The sequence below is a fragment of the Nycticebus coucang genome, chromosome 1, assembly GCF_027406575.1.
Source record: "Nycticebus coucang isolate mNycCou1 chromosome 1, mNycCou1.pri, whole genome shotgun sequence".
NCBI lineage: Eukaryota > Metazoa > Chordata > Mammalia > Primates > Lorisidae > Nycticebus > Nycticebus coucang.
The window spans coordinates 196,026,794-196,052,062 of record NC_069780.1 but is presented as its reverse complement, the minus strand read 5'-3'; the positions used below and the strand labels follow the sequence as shown (position 1 = coordinate 196,052,062).

Below are 25,269 nucleotides of genomic sequence, written 5' to 3'. Positions count from 1 at the left end.
GTCGGGCAGGTCATTCTTTGGTTCTCTGTGTTCAACCTCTGGCACCTGGACTCTATGCTGTGTGGGGGCAGGTCTGCTCTCCCCACATAGGTAGGGTCAGCCCAGAAGTCCCATGGCTCCAGGGGTTGCATCCTGGATCTTGAACTCAGAATGCCAGGCTTGGTGGCATGCAAAATGATTTTGTAAACCTAGGACTGAAGCATATGCAATTATTAAGCCACATTTTACCCCTTTTCAGCTTTCTCTATGATTTACCCTTTTCCTGATGATCCTTATTACAGACTGAATGTTTATGTCTCTCCAAAATTCATGTTGAGTGTTGAAACCGCAATCCTCAGTGTGATTGTATTTGCAGGTGGGGCCTCTAAAGAAGTAATTATGGTTAAATAAGATCATAAGGGTGGGGCCCTGATCTGACAGGACTGCTGTCCTCAAAAGAGACCTAAGGGCTCTCACTCTCTCTGAGCACTCACCAGAGAAGATCCAGGTGAGGACTCCATAGAGACAGAACTCTTCCAGAACTCAATTCAGCCATCTTGATTATGGACATTTAGCCTCCAGAACTGTGAGAAAATGAATTCCTATTTAAGTCTCCTAGCATGTAGTATTTTATTATAAGCAGTGCAAGTAGATTGAGATTTTGGTACTGAGAAGTGGGGTGCTGCTGTAACACATACCTAAGAATGTGGATGTGGCTTTGAAGCTGGGTGATGGGTGGAGGCTGGAGGGCTTTGACGTGTGTGTAGAAAAAGCCAAAATTAGCAGGAATTGGTGGAAATACGGACATTGAGGCAATTCTGGTAAGGTCTCAGAGAAGAGGAGGGTTGTAGAGAAAGTTTCTGCCATCCCAGAGGATCGTATGTCATCTCGAGCAGAGCAACAGTAGAAATGTGAACATCCATATCTTCTGTGGTGAGGACTTGGGGGCGTAAGTGAAGAGCGTGGTACTGGGAGCTAGTTACCAAGTGGCAAGGAACTTGGCTGAGCCGTGTTGCACTTTTCTGAACACAGAGTTTGTGAGCGATAAAATTGGGTGAGGAGATTTCTAAGCGAAGTGTAGAAGCTGTGCCCTCAGGTCTTCTTACTGCTTGTAGAAAATGTGAGAGGAGAGAGATTCCAGTAAATTGAAGAAACTGTTCAGAGAAAAGGAACCAAAACTCAAAGATTTGGAAAATTCTCTGGCTATCCATATTGAAAAACAACAACAACAACAACAACAAAAGCATGTCCTGGAGAGACCACCATGGATGTGGCTGAACACACATGTGATAAAGAGACCAGTAGGTGTGAACTGGTGGACCCTTAATGAGCCACTTCACAGAAACTGGCATAGAGGTGGGATTATTGCAGCCAAGACACCACCAGTTTGGATTAAAGGGAATGGCGTGGATGACAGAGCCATTCAGCTTCCAGGAAGGGGTAAAACAGCCCTGGTAACTTAAGAGGCCAGGATGGCCTCTCCTGCCACACTCCCAGGGCAAGTTGCTTCCTGTTGGCTCTGGGAGGCAGGCACTGCAGAGCTGTGCGCAGATACCAAGCAGAGGGGATTGTCCAGCGCCCTCAGGTGCTTGTGGGCTGTGCTTGTAAGGTGATTCCCCTAGGTGGTGGCTGATATCTCTAGCCCAGTGTTTTTCACCCTTTTGTATCTCATGGCATGCTTGAACCATGTTTGGGACTTCCCACCCCTTATTTCTTATTTCTCCCTTTGGAATGAGAATTTCCACCCAACGCCACTTCACTGGCCTGATTTCCCAGGCTGCCAGCTGGAGAGCAGTGGTGCCTCATGATAAATTGCAGGTCCAGTTTCATGTGTTTCTGATGTAGATGAGATGTAGATGAAACTTTGGCTTTAGACTTTAGAGTTGATGCTGGAATGAGTTAAGACTTGGGGTCTGTTGGGATGGAATAAATGTATTTGCATGTGAGAACAAGAATTTTGGGGGCGCTGGTTGGAATGTTATGGACTAAATGTTTCTGTCTCCCTAAATTCATATGTGGAAGCTCTAGCCCTTAGTTTGTGTTTGGCGATGGGGCCTCTAAGGGAGTTACTAAGGTTAATGAGATCAGAAGGGTGGGGCTGTGACTTGATGGGTTCGAATACTTATAAGAAGAGCACAAAGTCCATGTGAGGACAATGAGAAGGCAGCTGTCTGCCAGCCAATTAGACGGCCTCACCAGACGCCAAAGTTTGTGGCACCTTGATCATGGACGTCCAGCCTCCAGAATTGAAGAGAGGAAAAAAATAAATTACTGTTGTTTAAGTCATTGTTTTATAGCAGTCCTGGAGGAGCCTTCAGGCAAGAAGTTTGGGATCACCTTTTCCTTGAGCACAGGGAGCACTTGGGGCTGGTCACTGTGGGTCTGACCATGGGGCTGCATGTGACTTTCAGACTGCTTCCCAGGGCCCTCTTGCTCACCTGTCCTCTCCATTCTGATACTTCTGGAAGATGGCTTCCCCTTTGGGGGGCATATAAAACAAAGACATACTGATTTTAATCATTTCAGGGTATTTTTGAGTACTTGAGGGCCAGGAAAGGAGCTGGCCCTGATGTGTGGTCACTCCCACCTCTGATCCTAGGGTCCTCAAGAAGTGGTTTCCCAAGCACTGCCATAGATGGAAGGAAAGATCACTCCTGATAATTTTGTGAGCTGATTTTATTTTTTTCCTACCTCATTTAATTACTTCCCAAAGATAAATCTGGATAAGAAGAAGAGCAGGGACTCAGGTACTCACTCAGGTCTACCCAGGACACCTGAAGGAAGCAGGCTGAGAACAACAGGAAACTGCATTTCTTCTTACATCTGCCTGGTAAACCCCCTTTGTGACTGGGTTCTCCTTCTACCCCTGGAAGAAACTGGGATAACTCGAGGACTCTTCTGGCCCCTTCTAGGTAATTTAGTGTTTTCCTATAATTAGACCCCGGGTCCCAAGGAAACAGTTAAAGCTCCAAATGTCTCACCTGGGGCTGAGGCAGGTGGGAGGTCAGGGGTCAGGTTGGCTGCTTTGTCCCTTGGTGTTCCCCCACTGGTAGCTGTAGTTTCAGAACCTCTAGGATGGGAGCAGGAGGGATGGAGAGGCTCTCTTGGGAGGGCACATGAGGCTGGCAGGGGCCTTTGGGTGTTCTCATGGTTTCTCCAGAGACCACCATATCCCAGTTGTTGCAGCTGCCAATGCAGGTGATTCCCCCAGTTGGTGGCTGGTACCTCTAGCCCAGTGTTTTTCAACCTTTTGTATCTCATGGCACACTTGAACCTATAGTTAAACTTCCACGGCACACTTAAATTATGTTGATCTAAAAACAGAGTAAAAAGAAATATATACTTACTGTGCTTAGAACTTCTTTTGAAAATCATTTAATGATTTTTTTTTTTTTTTTTTTTTTTTAGAAAGAGTCTTACCTTATTGTCCTCAGTAGAGTTCTGTGGCATCATAGTTTACAGCTACTTCACACTCTTGGTTGGCCTCAAGCAATTCTCTGGACGCAGCCTTCTGAGTAGCTGGGGCTACATGTGCCTGCCACAACGCCTGGCTATTTTTTTTAGAGATGGGGTCTCACTCTTTGCTCAGGCCCTTCTCAAACTCCTGAGCTCAGGCAATCCACTCACCTTGGGTTTTGTTTTGTTTTGTTTTGTTTTGTTTTTGAGACAGATTCTTACTCTGTCACCCCAGGTAGAGTGCTGTGGCTTCATAGCTGTAACCCCTAGGTTCAAAGGATTCTCCTACCTCAGACTCCTGAGTAGCTGAGACTACAGGCAACCATCACCACGCCTAGCCAGTTTTTTCTATTTTTAGTAGAGAAGGGGTCTTGCACTTGCTCAGGCTGGTCTCCAACTCCTGAGCTCATGGAATCCTCCCACCTCAGCCTCCCAGTCTGCTGGGATTATAGGCATGAGCCATCGTGCCTGGCCTTTAATTAACAATCTTTAAAATTTTTCGTGGCACACCCAAGATCCTCTCATGTAGACTGGCTGAAAATCACTGCCCTAGCTCTTGCTGAAATTTGTTCTCTAGTCTCTAGGCATTGCAGGCAGTGTGCCCTTTGACCCCACATGCAGCCCCCTTACCTGCTGGGGCTTCAGGAGTGCCCTTTTGCCCCTTAGATTTCTTGAGTGTAAAAGGGACACCAGCTGTCAGCAGCCCCACCAGGCTCACAGGAGGCCTCTCAGGGCCTCATGAAGCCCCTCACTGAGTATGAGGTGAGAAAAAAGCCACCCCCATGGTGCATTTGGGGTGAGAGGGACTGAGAGTACAGCCCCTCCTAGGAAACTCTCACTTTGGGATAGCAAGAAGCATTGCTATCTGGTGTTGTTAGGCCTTGGCTAAAATTCAAACTGAAAGAGTTTCATATTAACATGAAAGCAACATGAAAGTGAAAGCAAAAGAACGGGAGCATAATCCTTGCCTCCTGGCATCTGAGTCTAGTGTGTGTTACCAAACACACAATTTCATCCAATACCATTAGGTAGCTGATTCATCTGCTGCTAATAATAGCCAAAGGTACAGATGAAATATTTTAAACCTTTGAAAATATACGGATGTGCTGGCAGAAAATTAAGGAATGCTCAGAGACCACAAACTTACATGAATCTGAGAAGAAGTTATTGAAAGGTATACTTCATGCTGAAGAAAGGGAATTCCAAGTGGCAGATTTGAGAAACAAGAAGGAATGAAGATTTTACCATAAGGACATTTGCACTCAAATGTTCATTGCAGCTCAATTCAAAATCAACAAGATGTGGAATCAACCCAAGTGCCCATCAACTTGTGATGGATTAATAAACTGTGGTATATGTATACCAGGGAATACTATTCATCCATAAAAAGATGGAGACTTTACATCTTTTGTATTAACCTGGATGGAGTTGAAGAACATTCTTCTTAGTAAAGTATCACAAGAATGGAAAAGCAAATATCCAATGTAGTCAATACTAATTTGAAATCAATAGATAAACAACTACAGGCCCACGGGAGATAAAAACATATTAAATTCAAGTTGGGGGGAGGAGGAAAGTAAGGAAGATTGGTAAACTCTCACCTGATGAGCACAAAGTAAGGGCATATAGCTCACCTGCCGGGTGAAGGATTCAACTATATCTTGAACTTTACCTAAGAAATGCAAACAATCATTAACTTAATCATTTGTATCCTCATTAATCTGAAATAAATTTTTAAAAAAGGAATGAAGAACAAGAAGGTAGTGACTATATGGGTAAATCAAAGCAAACATTAATTGTATGAAATAATGATATAGTGTAAGAATAAAAAAATATATAGCCATAAATAGCATATAAATTTGAAGAGGCTGATTTGAGTTAAAAAGTTCTAACTCAGGAGTGTGATTATCTAATTTATAATAAAATTTCTGGGATAATTATCAAGACAATATAAATGGGATTGAACTTTGCAACAATGGAAAAAGTAGAATGAGAGAATGTAATCAATCAAGAGGGGAAGACAAGAAAGAGGTGGAATAAATAACAGAAAAATCCAAATTATATTATATTTGTAATTATAATATTTGTAATATATTTTTATTTATATTATATTTGTAATAATATATTTGTAATATATAATATTTGTAATTATAATAAATGTAAGTAGACTAAACATGACAAATAAAAGATAAAGACCATTTGAGTGCATACTGCTTGCAAGGAGCACCTCTAATCTTCAGGTACAGAAAGGATGAAGTATAGGGAAAGGAAAAGATATATTGGGGAACTTAACAGAAAGAAATCTGATGAATAGCTATGTTAATGTCAAAAAATGATTTGGGGACAAAATATATTACTGGAAATGGAGAAAGTCACATATAATGATTAAACAATTCATTTCATTAAGCAAATAAAATAATTTTCAATGTGTATGCTTCTAATAACATAAATTCAAAACCTATAATATAATTAATACAAATAATTATATTGTAACAAATAAAATACATAATGTAATATATATTTTATATATAATATATAAAATATTATAATATAAATATTGAAAGAATTATAAGGAGGACTATATAAATTCATCATAAGAGATAAAGTAAATAAAAGCCATTAAAGATTATAGAAGATTTGAACAATACAAAATTAAAGGTTAATTGAATGCATATACAATTAACTATACCCCAAAACTGCAGAACCCACTTTGTTTCAGGCCCACATGGAACTTACAAATATATTGAAACCATCCTGGTCAATAAAGCAAATCTCAATAGATTTTGAAAGACAAAATCATGAAGAGCACATGGTAAGACTTCAATGAAAATAAGCTGTAAACAAAAAGATAACCTGAAAATTCTTATATATGGAAAAAACACACTTATAAATAACTCATAGGCCAAAAAAGAAAACATGATATAATTTAGAAGCACTTATAAATTAAAATGTGTGGAATGTAGCAAAGGTAATACTTAGAAATAAAGAACCTTAAGTGTTTGTGTATAAAAGGCTAAAAGTTAATGAGCTAAGCATTCAAGTATTTAATGAAAGGTTCTGATAAAGAAGAGTAAAATGAGAGACAAAAAAATGATAAAAAAAGATATTGATAAAATGGAAAAGAAACATATAATAGAGTTCTTCTAAATGATAAGCTTTAAGAAGATCTGGTAAGATTGATCAAGGAAGAAAGAATGAACACTATCAGGAATATAAAGGGCATCTATTATGAAGAAATCATGCCAATAAATTTGAAATTTGAAAACATAAATGAATAAATTCCTAGAAAATGCAGCTTATTAAAAATGACTTAAGAAGAAATAGAAAAACTGAATAGTCATATGACCATTTAAGAAATTGATTCAGTTGTTTAAAATCTCCCACAGAGAAAATCTAAGTCCAGATTGTCTAAAAGTGTTTTCTACCAAATAGTGAAGGAAAAACAATTCTACTCTGTACTGAATCTTGTGTTGTTGAATTGGAATTGGAAATAATGGTATGAATTTATGATTTTCAACATATAAACACACATGGATACATGAATATATCTGTAAAGTGTGTACATTCACACACACTGGCTCTGCCCACTGAAGGATCTTGGCACATTGACACAATAATTGTGAGCCACCTAACATTCACATCTTGGTCTCTAAATAATCTTCACCATTAAAAGGAGCAAGGCCTTTGGGGGCTCACTCCAAAGCTGGAGAAGGAAAAGTACAAGATAAGCTTCAAATACTTCATGCCAGAAAGCAAGACAGAGGGTTGAGGGAAGTGGGTCACAGGACACAGAACCATCTTGAATGGGCTCCCACTGGCCAACATTTGGACAATTTCAACATTAAAATTAATGATGATAGCAATGATAGCCCAGTGAATAAAATAGGGTTTTATAAGTCCATACTGACATAAGTGAATGAATGAATGACTGAATACATAAGAGAAAGCACTTACAGTAGATTGCTAATAAAGGTAACAAGAGATACGACCATGGAGAAAAGAGGTAAATTATAAAATCACCATCCGGTAACCATTACAGTAATAACTTAGGCAAGAAACATCAATGGATGCTAAAATTAGTCATGAGAAAGGATTTTTGTGGTCTTGAACAAAATGTCTATTAAATATGTATACAAAAGGGAAAAAAGCTTAGGGTAGAGAAACCCAGTATTCATTGTCTTACATGATCAAATTTAACCCTTCCAAGAATGGAGTAAATCAATTTTGTGCACCGTGCAACAGGATGTGTGAGTAGGACATAGCATCACTATGGTGATGTTACAGCTGGATGAATATCCTTGATCTAATCAGGAGGAAACACCAGACAAACTCCAAGTGAGGGGCATTCTGCAAACTAACTTGCTTGTAATCTCTAAAACGTCTCAAAGGCCATGAAGCCAAGGAGAGACTGGAAAGGATGAAGAGGTGGTGGGAAATAGGGCAGTGTGCCAATGGATGCAGCAGCAGCCCAGCACCACCCTCGGCTACAGAAAGGATCTTATTGAGACATTTGGTAAAACTTTTAAGTGGAATCTCTGGGCAAAGGGTATTTGGGGTGCTTTCTATCATTCTGATAACTTTTCTGTAAGTTTGACATTGTCTCTCTCTCTCTCAAAACAAAAAAACAAACAAACAAATAGAGCCAAGAAAAATGAAAATTGAAAAGTTTTAAGGAAGTGGTCTGAGAGCTCCAAGGTATGTCCTAGGGCAGGCGTCCTCAAACTGCGGCCCGCGGGCCACATGAAACAGTGTGAATTGTATTTGTTCCCGTTTTGTTTTTTACTTCAAAATAAGATATGTGCAGTGTGCATAGGAATTTGTTCACAGTTTTTTGTTGTTTTTTTTTTTTAAACTATAGTCCGGCCTTCCAACAGTCTGAGGGACAGTGAACTGGCCCCCTGTTTAAAAAGTTTGAGGACACCTGTCCTAGGGTATCCCAGCAGACACCTGGCTGCTCCAGCCTGGAGAGGAGCTGATAGAAGGCTATGTCCCCAGGAGCAGGGAGGTAGGGAGAGAATGAGAAGGTGTGGGTACAAGAGGGCCTGCAAAGTAGCTGTGTTCCAGGAGAACATAATGTGCATATATATGCGTATTTGTGAAGCCAGTGATCTTTTCATGCTTTTAGGTGCGGCACCTGGTCCTTTTGAGAAGAGAAATACAAGATTGGCTAACACTTTCCTCACTGCTGCCGTCATAACCACCCCGTCTCACAGATGCTGGTCTGAACAGCAGAACCTGTGTGGGAAGAGTGGGCCAGCCTGGGCAGTCCTGTATGTGGGTAGAGGCAGCCTCGTTGGGCCTCGCTGAGAGAGGCTGGTCTAGTAACATGGCACAGATCCCTCAGGTGACCTTCCCTGGCCGCACTTTTTTTTTTTTTAGAAATAGTCACCCAGGCTGGAATGCAGTGGTGTCATCGTAGCTCACTGCAGCTTTGAGCTCCTGGGCTCAAGGGGTCCTCCTGCCTCAGCCTCCCAAAGCATTGGGCCTACAGGTGCACCACTGTACCTGACCGCCTGGCCAGACTTTCAACATTACAACCTCTGTTCCAGGCTCCGACAGAACCTCTCTCCCTGTTCTCCTTCACACTTGGCCTGTGTGTTTCCAAGTTTCATCCATTCTCATTGTCTCTTGTATCCCCAGGACGGGGATGGCATCAGACATGCTGCAGAGGTGAATGGCTGCATAGGTGAATCCCCAGTCCTTCATGAGGCTTGGGGACTGTGCAGCTGGACAGTTTGGGAACTGAGGCTTTTACTTAGCTCAGGCTGTGCCTCCTGATTGTGAAGACTATGAGGCCCTGAAAGGAGCTGATCATTTGCAGTACTGTGTGACTGGCTTATGTGAGGAAACAGCAGGTGATGATGACAGGCACATAGGCTAACTCCAAGTTGGTGTTATCTGCAAATTCATGATTATGCAACTTTATAAATGTACTTGAAATAAATTCATTATTTATAAACAACAGTGGAGCTGGGCACTTCTCTTTGACATGAGAGTTTACAAACAGGGCAGCCTTTGTACCTGCAGGTGGATGGCAAAGGAGTCACAGGGTGTGACGCCCTAGCCAGCAAAAGGTAAGGCACATCCAAACTCAGACCAAGGCAGTGTTCCTCGGGTAAGGTGAGCAGGCACTGCTTGGTGTCCTGTGCTCATCTTTACACCTGTGACCTGCATGGATTAGCTGTGATTAGCATTGATTGCATTGGTGGGGGAGATAGATTTGCTTTACAAAACATTTCTTGAATCCCTGGCTTGACTGGTATGCTTTCCTTTCATAGATTGAAACTTCAAAAGAATGTCCAAATAGTTTGTTTATGCCAGATGTTTCACGTCACAAAGAGAACATAGGCTGGCAATGTGCACAATTTTTTTTTTTCCCAAAGAGCTATTTTTGGTTGCATCTTTCATGATAACATAGGGTTAAAAGCAGTAGTGCATTTTCTTGACGGGACAGGGGGTGCTACACAGCCTGAGGATCTGGTGTGACCTCTGAAAGTGGTTAGAGGTGTGTTCTCTGAACCAGAGAAACCATGGGCACTGCCAGCTGCTCATTCCCTGGTCTTCAATGGCTCAGAGGAAATACATTTTTTATGGTTCTTTTTGCACTGCAGGGAAGTGTGAAATCTCTATAGCTCGGTGCACTTTGAAAAATCTGGAAGTTTTTTCTCAAGGAAATAGGACAACTTGATGTAATATACATCTTGGACACTGGTCTAATTTTCTACACTTGATCTTAGCCAAAAGGCCAAGAAGCCATGGTCTAATTTTCTAAATATCATGTTTGCGTGCAATGAGCATGTTTACTTATATTCCTGATGATTTTTTCTTGCCTGAAGGACTTGAGACTTTGAATGGTATTTATAACCCCACTGACTGACAAGCTATAAGTAGAATTTTGGAAGGACATGTGTCCACACTAACACCCACTGGCTGAGAGCCTTTCTACCCCTTCTGCCTGCTCTCCCCAGCAAGTGCCTCAGGTGCATGCGCTCATGCAGGTTTGACAAGACCCGCACATAACCAGCACAGTACTTCAGTCCTCAGGCACCCAGCACACAGTGTACATGCACCCCTGAATATACTCACATGTACACATACCCACACTCACTCATGGGCACTTGTCTTTGAATTTTCAAACTCTAGAGTGAAGCTGTGGGGACACATGGCTTAGGAAGCAGGGCCCACTGTGGAGCAGGAGGTTCACCTCCTCCCACTGCACCCTGTGGGCTGATCATTGCCTCTCACTTTGCAGTTCCTCAACTGTTTTCTCACCTGCTGGTGCTCACCTGGCTAATACAGGGTGACAATAAGTAAAGTACCTGGCTGTGGGGCACTCACCCATCCTGCCATGCAGAGGGGCAGGGGCCTAGGGAGGAGGGTCCCTGGGGCCAGACCGTGTGGGTGGCTGAGCCTCCTGTGGAAAACTCCAGCCCATTTGGAGTGTTGGTCCCAGGGCACAGGTCTACCCTGGGCAGATGCTCTCCTTCTGCACATCAGAGGGAAGGGAGGACCCCCCCCCATCCTTTTCAGGAATAGTGAGACATGCTCATTCACCCTCCCTGGAGGGGAGCAGTCCTCTGTGGATGGATCTGGTGCCTTCCCCTACCCCACGCACAGGGCAGCATCCAAATCCTGTGCTGCTTCATCATTGGAGGTCTGGAGTTTCCTGAGGTGCTTAACAGGATGGCTTTGTCCCACTGGTGAAAGTTGGAGCGTGTCTCGTTTCTGATGAACAGCCTGCAAGTGCACCCTCAGGAGCAGCTATCCTGTGCTGTAGGGCCTTCCCAGGTGTGGGGTGGTGGTGGGCTCTTTGTCACCCACCTGGGCTCTCCTAACTGCCTCTCCAGAGCTGACTCCTTGGTGGCTGGAGAGGTGCTCCCTGTAGTCTCAGGTGTTTCCTCTAACCTTTCCTGTGAAGAAGCCAGGACAGAAAACACCTGTTCAGAAGACAACTGTGAGGGAAGACATTTCAATTTGTAGCTATCAACAATCACTAAATGGTATGTCTCATGGTTCATTTTCAAAAGGCAAAAATGTTTATCTTTCAGTTCTTGAGAAACAAAGGGAGAGTTTGAATGTTTGCAGACAAATTGCAGAGGGGTTTGCAGAGACAGCCTTGACTGGGGGAGGGTAGAGGGCTTGGTGCCCTCCCATGGACAGGACAGTTCTCCTCTGGGAGTTGTGGGCACTTCACAAGGAACAGGATCATGCTGGGGGTAGGGGCAGCCCCTAGACACAGCTGTCCTGAGGTCACTCAAAAGGCAGTCTGCAGTGGAAGCAGGAGTGAGTGGAATCATGTTAAAACAGAACTTTCATCTTGGTGGGCAGCCCACCTCCCAGGCCCTCAGAGTGCCACTATGGATGAGACTAGGAGGTGGCAAGCTGGGGTGGGCAGCCCATGGGACCGCTGAAAACACATGTCAAACATGGCCCAGGTTCCCAGCACTTGTTGGCAGAGCAGGCAGTGGAACTGGCCAAAGAGCTGATGCCCAGGACTGAGGACAGGCTAAGGCCAAGCCTGGCCTGCCCGGGCCTGGGGACTCTCCTAGCTCCCCGCTGTCCCAGGGACCAGAACCAGTAGGCGCATAGGCTGAGCAGGGCACTGGCTGGAAGGACCCGTGAGGTCCTGGATGCCCTGCCCAGGGTACTTCCTCCTGGAAGGTGCCTTGTGGGCGGGTGACTTCACCTCCCTCCAGCTCCCGCCCAGGGCACCGGCTCCCAGCGGAGCCAAGAGGCACCCCAACAGGGCAGACCTGGGAGCAGCCGCGCAGGCTTGGGGGCCCGGCGGGCTCCACTGATAGGCAATGTCCGCGGTCTCCCTGGCGCCTCGCCCGGGCCACGGGGCGGAGGCGGGGGCTCCGCTCGCACGCCAGGCCTGGAGGCCCCATAGCGTGACAGCGCCCAAGCTGCTGGGGAAGTGGGCGGCGCTCAGCCTGCACGCTAGGCTGGAGAGGCTAGGAGGGAGGGTGAGGGTGAGGGCTGGCGAGTTCACCCTGGGCGCCCAGAGCCAGCACATACCTTAGCAGACCTCCAGCCCAAATCTGGGGAGGCGGCGCCTGTGATTGGGTTGGCTGTGGACGGCTGTGTGTTCTCCCCATAGTTTTGACACCCCCCACCCCATTCCACATGCTTAGTGGCTTCCTTGCAGGACCTGGAGGAGGGTGGTGAGGTCCTCGGGAACCTGAGACACATCCCCCTTCTGGGCATCAGAGGCTGGAGGGCCGGGGGCCGGGACTGCGCCTCCAGGATCTGTCCGCCCTTTGAAGCTTTTGCTTCTGAACCTGAGTGCTGGTGAACAGAGTGGATTAGAGAAGGGTCCAAAATAAAAGTGGAGGCCCCTGGTGTCTTCCGGTCCTATTAAGGATCTACTAGCAAGAGGCACCAGTGAAGGTTGGTGAGACACAGGAGAGCAGAACTTCAGAAAAGCCCTCAACCTGGGGTCCTGGGAGGGGCCTAACGCGTCTCTTCTCCCCATAGTCGTGCAGGAGAAGTGCCCACAGCGGGCAGCCAGCGCCCCCTCACTCGGAGACAGCTGTGCTCGTGGAGGGTCCACCGTGCTGGAGGGACGGCTGCTGCTGGAGGTGAGTGCCCCCTCCGCGCAGGACCACGCAGCGTCAGCGTCACATGTGTTTGGGCTCAGTAACTTGCAGCTTCGTGGTGTTCAGGGCCACACCTGGGAGGCCCTTAGATTGCCAGGGTTTGTAGTTAACAAGAGGCTCCAAAACACGTGCTGGAGGGCGGTGTCCCTGGTATACCACCCCCCACCCGACCCCCACAGCAGCCCGCTGGCCTGTATGCTACAATTTGAAAATCTTTCTGCAGTCTCTGATTTTACTCATGGGTCAGTGAGAGAGAACCTAAAAAAAATTAAGCCTTCCTCCTCACCCCCTGAATTAAGGATTTGGAAAGGCCAACATAAGCTTCTCTGGTGTGATTTTGGCCTGGGGATGGGCCAGTTGCTGCATGTTACTCTGTGAGTGCTAAGAGTTGTGACCTGGGCAGGGACTTGCTGCGCCAGAGATTCCTATAGGTGCTGGGCCTTCCTGGGACCTTTCTCAGGGGTCTGGTGCACCTTCAGAGATGAACTGGCTCATTTTCCTAAAGAAGATGGTGGAGTAGAACTTCCTGGATACTATAAAGGGTATGGCTGCCTTCACCAGTGGTGGGAGAGCCAGGGGCATCACAGGGCAGGGCTGGCCAGACTCCAGAGAGAAAGGGGGCAGATGTGGCCTGTGAAGTTCGGTGCTGCTAGAGCTCCCAGGGCAGCAGGGTGGGCTCCAGCTGGGACCCAGCATCCCTGGGCAGGGAGGGGGACACTGGCTGACCTACTGCAGCAGGAGGATGTTGGGGCCTGAGGGTGTCTCCACGCTGTCCCTTGCAGGGTCTCCAAGTTAGTTCTCACCCACTAGCTCTCTGTGGCCCATCACCCTACCTGGTGGGTCCCAGTCTCCCAGGTAAAGCCAGATGCCAGTCTAATCTTCAACAAAAGTCAGAAATGGCCAGTGTCCACACCATCCAAGTTGCATAAGTCTTAACCTGGCTGGAGGCGACCCTACAGCCATCCCAGAGCACCCACAGCAGCAACCTTTTACCCCTGAAAGGGAGCCCACACTTCTCACCCTCCAGCCCATGCTCCAGCCAGACCCAGGTCACTCCTGCGGCTGTCTGCCATGCCTCAGCTGGCCCCTAGCCACTCGCGCCAGCCAGTGTCCTTCTGTCTGCCCAGCTGTGCTTTGTCACTTCATGTGGTTTTGTCACCAGCTGAAGTACTCTCATTGTGCCATCCCATCCTTGCAGAGGCCACAGATGCTGGCATCTCTCACAGGGGTGGTCTGAAGTGGCTTGAGAGGCAGCCTCTGAGCTGGGCTGGCGGTGGCCTTCTGTCTCCACCAGACAGCAGTACACAGGACCCCACTCCCTGCCACACCCCTCCTGAGGGGCTTGCTGATCTTCCTTAGGCAATTTCCTACCTTACTGCTTTCCTCAACAGTCTTGGCAGCTACCCTCTTAAATTTTCTGGTGGTTCATCAGTGATGGGGTGGGCTGTACTCTTCTGGTCATCAGGCTATTGTGGAACAGGCCTCAGGTGCTGGATGTGGCCTGAGGTGGCTCTTCACCAAGAAGAGGGAAAAGAGACAGTGTCTCTGACCTTTGCAGCTACCATGGAGGAGTCCGTGTCCCTCGAGTGAGGATGGCGGTCTTGCCTTCTTCATGTTCAGCTTTTTACTAGGTTTCAGACACAAGGAGGAAGGAGAGAATAGTGGTTCTCCAGGTCCCTTAACAGTGGTTGACCAGCTTTTCTCTCCTTGTCTCCCCTCTGGGCCCCTGCATTTTGCTCTTATGGTCTCACTGAGCCCTTTACTCTGTGACTCGCAAGGCCTCCCCTATTCCCACTGTCCCTGTTGCACCTTCTCACGGCTCTAAGTGCCATGGGTGGAATCTCTGCTTTGTGCCACACTTCTGGTTTCCCTGCAGAGCCAAATGGGTACCCAGCCAGGTGGGCTGAGGAAGGAAGGCTTGTGTGGGACAAATTCTCATGGTCTTTGCCTTTGCTGAGGGCTTTGGCTTTTGGAAAGGATCAATGAACTTTTAAATCATATCCTTTATAAGCATAGAAATATTGAGGAACTGCATTCTTGGGTTTAGTGGGCTTGTGTCTAATTTCCATGTAAACTCCTAGTGTCATAGGTGCTTAGAGATCCCCACTTAGAAATGCAGGTGTTTGTTCCAGACGGGCCCCTTCTAAGGGTAGGTTCAGGCTACATCTTTGCCCCGGGCAGTGTCGGTACCAGGCAGCCTCCTTTGGGAAATGAGCTTTCAGTGGAGGAAGTGTTTTCATACTTCCTTTCTTATCACAATATTTTAAAAAGCAAATTCTCAAGTATTATTAATTACTTTTCCTTTAAAGTTGTTCTATTTCTTATTACTAGTAAAATGAGCGCTGAAAATATGTGCTAGTTTGGATTTTATTCTTGGCCAAAGATAACTGCATTGTTCTTTTCCTTATACAAAATTAGAATCATAATTTGGGGGGGGCTGTAAAACACAGAGGCCTGCACCAAGTGTCCAGGTCTCCATGAACTGCTTAGTTGTGCCTCAGGCCCACTAGAGGCTCCCTCTGCCTCTCCTATCCCATCTCCCTAAAGGTGGGTGGAGTTCTCTCTCCAAGTAGGACAGTTTTGTGGGGAGTTGTGGCTGTCCTGCCCTCCCAGCAGGCTATCAGGGCATCTCTGCCCACCAGGCCTGGGCTTTGACTCCCCTTGGTGGTCTGTCCTGGCTGAGGCTGAGCCCAAGCCCTGGCAGTCCCATCAGCTCTCTGGGAGGGTGGTGTTGGCCTCAGTCACCTGCTGCCCAGCATGGGCGGATGTTTTGTATTTCCACTGGGGGGAACCTTCTAAGGAAGATGGCTGCTCTCAGTAGTGTGGCCCTCCTGGTGCCTGTGTTGGCCCCTGCCAGGCCAGATCAGTGGCCATCACCCACCACATCTGCGTCACATCTTGTGTGCCATAGATGTTTCTGGAAGTTTACTTTGCCTCAGGAGGTTACATAGTGAGGGCTTTCCTTGGCATCTCTAGGAGACAGGTTCTCAAACTCTGTGATTACAGACTCTTTTTGAAATGTAAAAATATTCCCAATAAGCAAAATAAGCAAATCAAGCAACTATAGCAACATATCCCAGCTTTTATTTCCAATCCTCAATCTCTTTACAATAACTGGAAAAAAGGAGAGGTTATGGCAGAGCACTGCAAGGTAGAACTGGTACAGATTTGGGGGTGCCTGTGGTCTATGTTATTTTAAGATGAAGAAACCAAGAATTGTAGCCATTGGGGCTTATGCAGGTGCCCTTTGGGGCTGGTGGACATTTCTGTTTTGAGGTTATTGGGCTCTGAGGAACAATGGGCAGAGGTGAGAAGTGGGAGATTGGCAGGGAAACTGAGGGAAGGAGTCGAGAAGCTTCTGGAAATTCATAAAGTATGTGTCTAGGCATACGGCAAGCTCCCTGCATGTGTCAGAGCTTTGAGGGTTTTCTTTCTGTTTCTTAGATGAGTTGAGAGCAATTCTATCCCCAAAATACTTTCCTTGTGCTGCTGAGTGTGGCTTAGCCGGTGTGTCCTCATCCCTACGCAACCCCTCCTGTGCCTGCCTGGGAGTCACCCTGCTGCTCTCACTGGCTCCCTGTTGGTGCTGAGGGTGTTCCATGGCACAGAGTCCCATGTGTACCCCTTCAGCTGCTGAAGGTACTAGGCTTGTTTCCAGGTGTTGGTGTTTATGAATAGAACTGTGAGAGGTGCACACATACAAGTCTTTCTGTGAACATAGGTCTTCATTTGATTTAGGTAAATTACCTCAGTGTGATTGCTATGCCATGTAATAAGTATATCATTAACTTACAAGAAACTACCAAACTGTCATTGAAATTGGCTGTGCAGTAGTGCATTCCCATCAGCAGTGAACAAGAGCACCTGTTGCTTGGCAGCCTTGGCATTGGGCTTGGTATTATTTTTTTCAAAGGCATTTTGATAGGTATATCCTGGAATCGTCTTGTGGTTCTAACTTCCCTGTAACTAAAGACACTGAGCTTCTTTTCATGTGTGTTTACGATCTATATATCGTCTTTGGTAAATGGTCTTCCAAATCTTTTGCTCATTTAAAAACACTGGTGGTTTGCTTTTTAATGTTAGAGTGTTCTTTGTATAGTGGAACTTCTGTAAGTTGACCACCCAAGGGACTGTAACAAGCTCATTAACATGTGGAGGTGGTTAACATAAGGAACTGGGCTTACTGCCCTGATACATACATGTGGCATGTGTCCAAACTATGAAAATTAGGTCAATATAAGGAGGTGTCAGTGTAGGAAGGTGGTCAGCTATGGAAGTTCTACCATTTTTTGTACACGTGTCCTTTGTTATATGTGTGATTTATAAATATTTTCTCCTAGTCTGTGACCTGTCTTTTCATTGTTTTGACAGGGTGTTGCAGAGAATTTAATTGTGAAGTCTAATTTATTAACTTCTTTTTTTTTTTATAGATCATGTCTTAGTGGTATCACATTTAAGAACTTATTACCTGGGCGGCGCCTGTGGCTCAGTGAGTAGGGCGCCGGCCCCATATGCCGAGGGTGGTGGGTTCAAACCCGGCCCCGGCCAAACTGCAACAAAAAAATAGCCAGGTGTTGTGGCGGGCGCCTGTAGTCCCAGCTGCTCGGGAGGCTGAGGCAAGAGAATCGCGTAAGCCCAAGAGTTAGAGGTTGCTGTGAGCAGTGTGACGCCACGGCACTCTACCCGAGGGCGGTACAGTGAGACTCTGTCTCTACAAAAAAAAAAAAGAACTTATTACCTAACCTATGGTTACAAAGATTTTTCTTTTATGTTTTCTTCCAAATGTTTATGCTCTACGTTCAATCTGTGATCTCTTTTTTAGCTAACTGAAAAAGAGGTATAAGGTTATGAGGTGGGGTCGAGATTTACTGTTTTACAGATGACTGTCCGATTGTCTCAGCACCATGTATTAGACTATTCTTTCTCTGCTGAGTGACCTGAATATCTCTGTAGAAAATCAATAGACCATATTTTTGTGGGTCTCTTTCTGGATTTTCTATTCTGTTCTATTCATCTGTATGCCTGACTTTTCTTTTTTTTTTTTTTTGTAGAGACAGAGTCTCACTGTACCGCCCTCGGGTAGAGTGCCGTGGCGTCACACGGCTCACACCAACCTCCAACTCCTGGGCTTAAGCGATTCTCTTGCCTCAGCCTCCCGAGCAGCTGGGACTACAGGCGCCCGCCACAACGCCCGGCTATTTTTTGGTTGCAGTTTGGCCGGGGCTGAGGTTTGAACCCGCCACCCTCGGCATATGGGGCCAGCGCCCTACTCACTGAGCCACAGGCGCCGCCCTGTATGCCTGACTTTTCAACAATACCACCTATCTTAACTACTGTAACTTTAAAATAAGTGAAGGCCAGATAGTGTGAATCTTCCAATTTTGTTCTTTTTCAATTTTGTTTTAGCTGTTCTAGTTCCTTTATTTTTCCATATAAATTTTAGAATTAGCTTATTGATCAACCTGTATAAAAGTTCCTACTGGGATTTTGATTGGGATTGTGATATATCAGTACATCGATTCAAGGAGGAATGATATCCTAACAATACTTACTCTACTAATTCCTGGACATGATAAGTCTTTTCTTTTATTTAGGGCTTCTTCAATTACTTTCTTTTTAAAAAAAAAAAAATTCAGATTAATATGAGGGTATAAACGATTAGGCTACATTGTTTGTGTTTGTGAGGTAAAGTCCAAGTTGTAGTTGAGCCCTTCACTCGGAAAGTGTGCCATGAACCCTTACATTGTGCCTGTTAGGGGAGAGCACACTAATCTCCCTCCCTCCTTCCTTCTCCCCTTCTTGAATTTAACTGTGTTTTTCTCTTGTGTGGGCATGTAGTTGGTCATCTGCTGGTTTCATATTAGTATTGAGTACATAGGATACTTGCTTTTCTGTTCTTGTGATACTTTACTAAGAAGAATGTTCTTCAACTCCATCCAGGTAAATACAAAAGATGTAAAGTCTCCGTCTTTTTTATAGTATTCCATGATATACATATACCACAGTTTATTAATCCATTCACATGTCGATGGGCATTTGGGTTGATTCCATGTCTTAGTGATTGTGAATTGAGCTGCAATAAACATTCTAGTGCAATATCCTTATGGTAAAATGATTTTTTTCTTCGTAGATACCTAGTAATGGGATTGCAGCATCAAACTTCTTTAATTACTTTCATCAGTGTTTTGTAGTTTTCAGCATATTTATATTAGATGTATGTTTATGTTAGATTTTATAGTTTTGTTGTTATTATAAATACAACTGTGTGTGTGTGTGTGTGGTGTGGTGTGTGTGTGTATGTGTTAGAGACAGGATCTTGCTCTGTTGCCTAGATTTGAGTGAACTGGAATGATCATACTTCATTTCACTGTAACCTTGAACTCCCAGGCTCAAGTGATCCTTCTGCCTTAGCCGCCCAACTAGCTGAGACTACAGGTGTGGTGCACTACCACACCTGGCTAAGTTTTCTTGGTAGAGATGGGGTCTCGCTGGGTTGCCCAGGTTGGTCTTGAACTCCTGGTCTAATCGATCATCCTACCCTGGCAGTCCAAGGTGCTAAGATACAGGTATGAGCCATGGTGCCTAGCCAGAATTGTTTCGTTTCATCTATTTTATTGAATTTATGGATACAGAGTTATTCATGATACTACCATGTTTATCTTTTAATGACTATAGGTTCTATAATGATGTCTTCTCTTTCATTCCATTGGTAATTTGTGTCTTTTCTCACTTTTTTCTTGGTCAATTGGGTTAGAGGTTTATCAGTTTTATCTATTTTTATCAAAGATGCTGCAATTAGTTTCATTGAATGTATTTATTTTTCTGTTTTCAATTTTATTGATATATGTTCTTATCTTTGTCATTTTCTTCCTTTTACTTGGTTTGGACTTAATTTCCTTTCCTAGTTTTTTAAGGTAGAAGCTTACATTATTGAATTTGTCTATTTGTCCATTTTCTATTTAATTAATTGCCACTTTTACATTTCTCTTTTTTTTCCTTCTTATTCTGGATTTAATTGTTGAATTTTTCTTTAGATTCATCAGATAGAAATTTAAATCATTGATTTTAAACCATTCTTACCTTATATAATCATTTAATACTACATGGTCACTGCAGAAGTTTTGGGAGAGACTCTACGGTCCATTATTTCACTCTCCCCAACCCTAACCAAGAAATACATTTGACAGCATCCTTTCTGATTCACCCCTGCAAATTTCACCTTGCTTGGCTTGTCAGTGTTGCTTCGTTTGTTTCCGTCTATGTGGATTTTACATTCTTGAGTTTTGTGTGTTTCAAAAGTTTCATAATGACCCACATATAAGTTTCTCTCTCAACGTGACTTTAACTATCACACAAATTTTGATATGCTATGTTCTCATTTTCATTTAGTTCAAAATATTTTCTAGTTTTCTTTGAGATTTTGTCTTTAATTCATGGATTATTTAGAAGGTTGTTTAATTTATAAATATTTGGGGTGTTTTATGTTATTGCATCTAGTTTAATTCCATTATGGTCAAAGAACATATTTTTTTATGATTTCTATTCTTTAAAATTTGTTAACAATGATTTTACAGCCCAAAATATAATCTATTTTGGTGAATGTTTGAAAGTAAAAGAGTACTTTGCTGTCCCCAGGCAAGTGCAATGGCATCATGCAGCCTACTACAGGCTTGAACTCTGGGGTAGTTTTCTGGTTTTTTGTTTGGCTGGGTTTTTTTTTTGTTGTTGTTTGTTTGTTTTTTGCAGGTTTTGGCCAGGGCTGGGTTTGAACTCTCCACCTCTGCCATATGGGGTCAGAGCCCCACTCCTTTGAGCCACAGGCACGGCCTGGTAGTTCTTCTGTTTTTAGTAGAGAGGGGGTCTTACTCTTGCTCAGGCTGCTCTGGAACTCCTGAACTCAAGCAATCTTCCTGCCTCGGCCTCCCAGAGTGCTGTGATCACAGGCATGAGCCGGCACCCTGGCTGGGAGGTATTCTATAACCATCAGTTATACCCGGTTATACCCAGTTGGCTGATAATGTTTAATTCTTTTATATCCTTGTGGATTTTCTGTCTAGTATTAACCTGAGAGAAGAGTATCAACATCTTCAAGTATGATTGTGGATTTTTATATTTCTCCTTTCAGTTCTCTCAGATTTTGCTTTGTATATTTTGGAATTCTGTTGTAGGATGCATACAGGCAGTTCCTGAGTTGCAAACATCCAACTGAGGTACAACTTGCACTTAAGAATAGAAGCTATTATAGTAAGTCCCTGAGTTACAAAGATCCGACTGACATAAGACTTGCACTTACAAACAGAGGCTATTACAGGTAATAGGTAAATGCACCTGTTCCAACTTACATACAGATTCTACTTAATAACAAACCTACAGAACTGATCTCATCCATAATCCAGGGACTGCCTATACTCACATAGGACGTCATTATGTCCTCATGAATTTCCCCTTTACGCAAAAAGCCTCTTTATTTCTTGTAGTTTTCCTTGTTCTGAAGTCTACTCTGTCTCGTACTGATATAGCCATTCCAACTATCTTTTGATTATTGTTTGCCCGAAAAATTTTGTATCATCTCTTTAAATATTTTCTCAGACATTGACCATGTCTGATGTTCTCCCTTGGTTCCTGTGGTTTTGAGTTTCCACTTGGTATCATTTTTCTTCATCCTATGAACTCCGTTTAGCAATTCATGTAAGTGCAGGTCTGCTGGTGATCAGTTCTTTTCATTATCTTTTTACCAGAAGATATCTTTATTTTGCCTTCATTTTTTATTGACATTTTTGCTAAGAATAGAATTCTGGGAAGACACTTTTTTCTTTTCTTTTCTTTTCTTTTATTTATTATTTATTTATTTATTTATTTTTTATTAAATCATAGCTGTGTACATTAATGTGATCATGGGGCACCATACACTAGTTTCATAGACCATTTGACACATTTTCATCACACTGGTTAACATAGCCTTCCTGGCATTTTCTTAGTTATTGTGCTAAGACATTTACATTCCACATTTACTAAGTTTCACATATACCCTTGTAAGATGCACTGCAGGTGTAATCCCACCCATCCCCCTCCCTCTGCCCACCTCCCACCTCCCTCCCCTCCCTTTCCCCCTTCCCCCTATTCTTAGGTTGTAACTGAGTTATAGCTTTCATGTGAAAGCCATAAATTAGTTTCATAGTAGGGCTGAGTACATTGGATACTTTTTCTTCCATTCTTGAGATACTTTACTAAGAAGAATATGTTCCAGCTCCATCCACATAAACATGAAAGAGGTAAAGTCTCCATCTTTCTTTAAGGCTGCATAATATTCCATGTGTACATATACCACAATTTATTAATCCATTCGTGGATCGATGGGCACTTGGGCTTTTTCCATGATTTAGCAATTATGAATAGGGCTGCAATAAACATTCTGGTACAAATATCTTTGTTATGATGTGATTTTTGGTCTTCTGGGTATATGCCTAGTAGAGGAATTATAGGATTGAATGGCAGATCTATTTTTAGATCTCCATATATCTTTCCAAAAGGAATGTATTAATTTGCATTCCCACCAGCAGTGTAGAAGTGTTCCCTTTTCTCCACATCCACACCAACATCTCTGGTCTTGGGATTTTGAGATATAGGCCAATTTTACTGGAGTTAGATGATATCTCAAAGTAGTTGTGATTTGCATTTCTCCCACTTTAAAGATGTTTTTCACTCTCTTTTGGTCTCTGTTTTTTTCTGATGAGAAATCCACAGTCATTAAAATTATTGTTCACTTGTATGTGATGTGTCATTTTTCTCTGGTCATATTTAGAACTATTCACTTATCTTTGGTTTTAATTTTGGTGCTTAGTTATGGTGCATACAGCTTGGATATTAGACATTGTCTTGTTTCAGGTTTGCTGATCTTCTTGAACCTACTTATGTCTTTCACCAAAGTTGGGAAGTTTTTAGTCATTTCTTTTCAAATGTTTTTTTACCACACCCATCTCTTTCTCATCCATTTCAGAGACTGAGTTGAAATTGACACAAATATTAGTACTTTTTTTTTTTGTAGAGACTCACTGTACTGCCCTCGGGTAGAGTGCGGTGGCGTCACACAGCTCACAGCAACCTCTAATTCTTGGGCTTATGCGATTCTCTTGCCTCAGCCTCCCGAGCAGCTGGGACTACAGGCGCCCACCACAACGCCCGGCTATAATATTAGTACTTTTTATATTTCCCACAGGTCTCTGAGGCTCTGTTCAATTTTTTTCTAATATCTTCTCTCTCAGACTAGGTGATTTCTATTGAACTATCTAGCTTCACTGTGAAATGTTTATTTTATGTATATTATTTCTCAGTTCTAAAGTTCACATCTGATTCTTTTTTTTTTTTTTTTTCCATTTCAGAAGTGTTTACCTTTTCCTCATGGAGTGTAGTTATATTTGCTGTTCTGAAACCCCTATCGGGTTGTCATACAGAGTTTGTTATGTCAGAGTTTATTACCTATTTATTGTCTTTTCCCTTGAATGTGAAGCCCATATTCTGGTTCTTAGAATATGCAGTGATTTGAATCATGTGGTAGGCAGAATAATGGCCCCACAGGTGTTCACATCTAATCTCAGCTTGTGAACATACTACTTTATAAGTTAAGGAGGAGCTGCAGATGTGGTCAAGGAAGAGATGTGACAGGGGGAAGGGTAGAGGGACTCTGTACTGCTGACCTTGTACTTGGAAGCAGGAGGCATGACCTGGGGGCACAGTAGCCTCTTGCCTGGGACAGGCAGGACAGACTGTACCCCAGGCAGTCAGCTAACACCTTGCTTTTAGTCATGAGGGTCATTCCAGAATTTTGATCCATGGAAGAGTAACCATGAAAATATATTCCTGGTATTTTAAGTCCCCAGTGTATAGCAGTTAGTTTTAGCAGTGGCAAGAAACTAACTCCATGAGCTGCCAGGCATCATTGTCACCTACCAGTGGGGCTGGGGGCCCAGGGCTAGGGGACAGGGGTTTGGGGGCTAGAGGCCTGAGGCCTAGGGTTGGGAGCCTAGGGTTGGGGATAGGGAGTGAGGGCTAGGGGCTGGGGGCCATGAATTGGGGGCCAGTGGCTTGGGGCCAGCCTCCAGCATATCCCATAGCTTCTGAGGATAGCTCTATAATAATAAGTGCTGGTGGTGGTAGAAGTTCACATTTTCTGAATGTTACTGTGTGCCAAGATGCACCTGCCAAAACTTAGGTGATGGTTGTGTTAGTTTCCTAGAACTGCCTCAACAGTTACCTCTATTCTGGAGGCCAGAAGTTCCAAAGTCAGTGTTCCTGGACTGACAGCAAGGTCTTAGCAGAGTCCATCCCTTTTGAAGGCCCAAGGGGAAGACACACCCACGCCCATCTCCTTGCCTTCTGCCGTGGGAGTCTTAGCCTCTGTGCATGTTTGTGTGAAATGTCTATCCTGTGAAGGCATCAGCCCTGTTGAATTTAGGGCCTCCCTGCTTCACTGTGACCTCATCTTTCCTTAATCACATCACAGCTGCCCTGTTTCCAGTATAAAAAGGTCACACCCACAGGCTCCAGATTGACATGACTGCATTTTACAGGAGGAGCTCAAGTTGGGGCAGAAGCCCAGACCTTATCCACCTCTAGCATGGATGCCCTGAGTAGCCACCCCTTAGTAACCCTACAAGGAGGCCCCATGGTCACATCTGTCATCAGACAGGGAGAGAGGAAAGCAGGTTTGTGTGGTGTCTCAACCCAGGAAGGGAGGGTGGTGCCAGGTTTGGGATCTTGGAGGGAGTGGAATGAGACCGTCTGTCCCAGGGTACCCTGTGGGAGGGTACTGGATCATGACCAGTACCCTCCCTCTGTCAGCCAAGATGAAGACCAAGCTGTGACACACACACACACACACACCCGGGCCCTACAGAGTGTTTGGGGGCTCCAAATTCGAACCTTGGAGCCACAGCAAAAAGGCTGAACTGGTGGCAATTTGGGTCAGCTTTCGGGGGCCACAGTCATGGTGCCAGACTGAAACAGGAAGCTGCAAGGAGGGCACCATGGCCAGGGCTGGAGTTCTCATAGCAAAGCCAGCAGCCAAATATGGTCCCTCCAAGCAGCTCGCACAGCAGATTAAACAATCCCGAATCCAAAGGGCAAAGGCCCCTGAGTGACAGTCCAGAACAGGGAAGGTCACTGCCCACTGGGCTGTCTGGGGCTCTGAGGGACACACCCTATGAGTCCAGTGGGGTGCAGGCACTGTTCTCACTGC

At 44.4% G+C, this 25,269-nt stretch overlaps 1 protein-coding gene across 1 annotated transcript in view; it reads left to right on the top strand.

The window, feature by feature from the left end:
* Positions 1-25,269, top strand: part of AHRR (aryl hydrocarbon receptor repressor) — an 88,924-nt gene that overhangs the window by 11,180 nt on the left and 52,475 nt on the right. Inside the window, exon 3 of the mRNA XM_053593940.1 lies at positions 12,913-13,016. Coding sequence (XP_053449915.1) covers positions 12,913-13,016 — 104 coding nt within the window. The remainder of the gene's footprint in view (positions 1-12,912; positions 13,017-25,269) is intronic.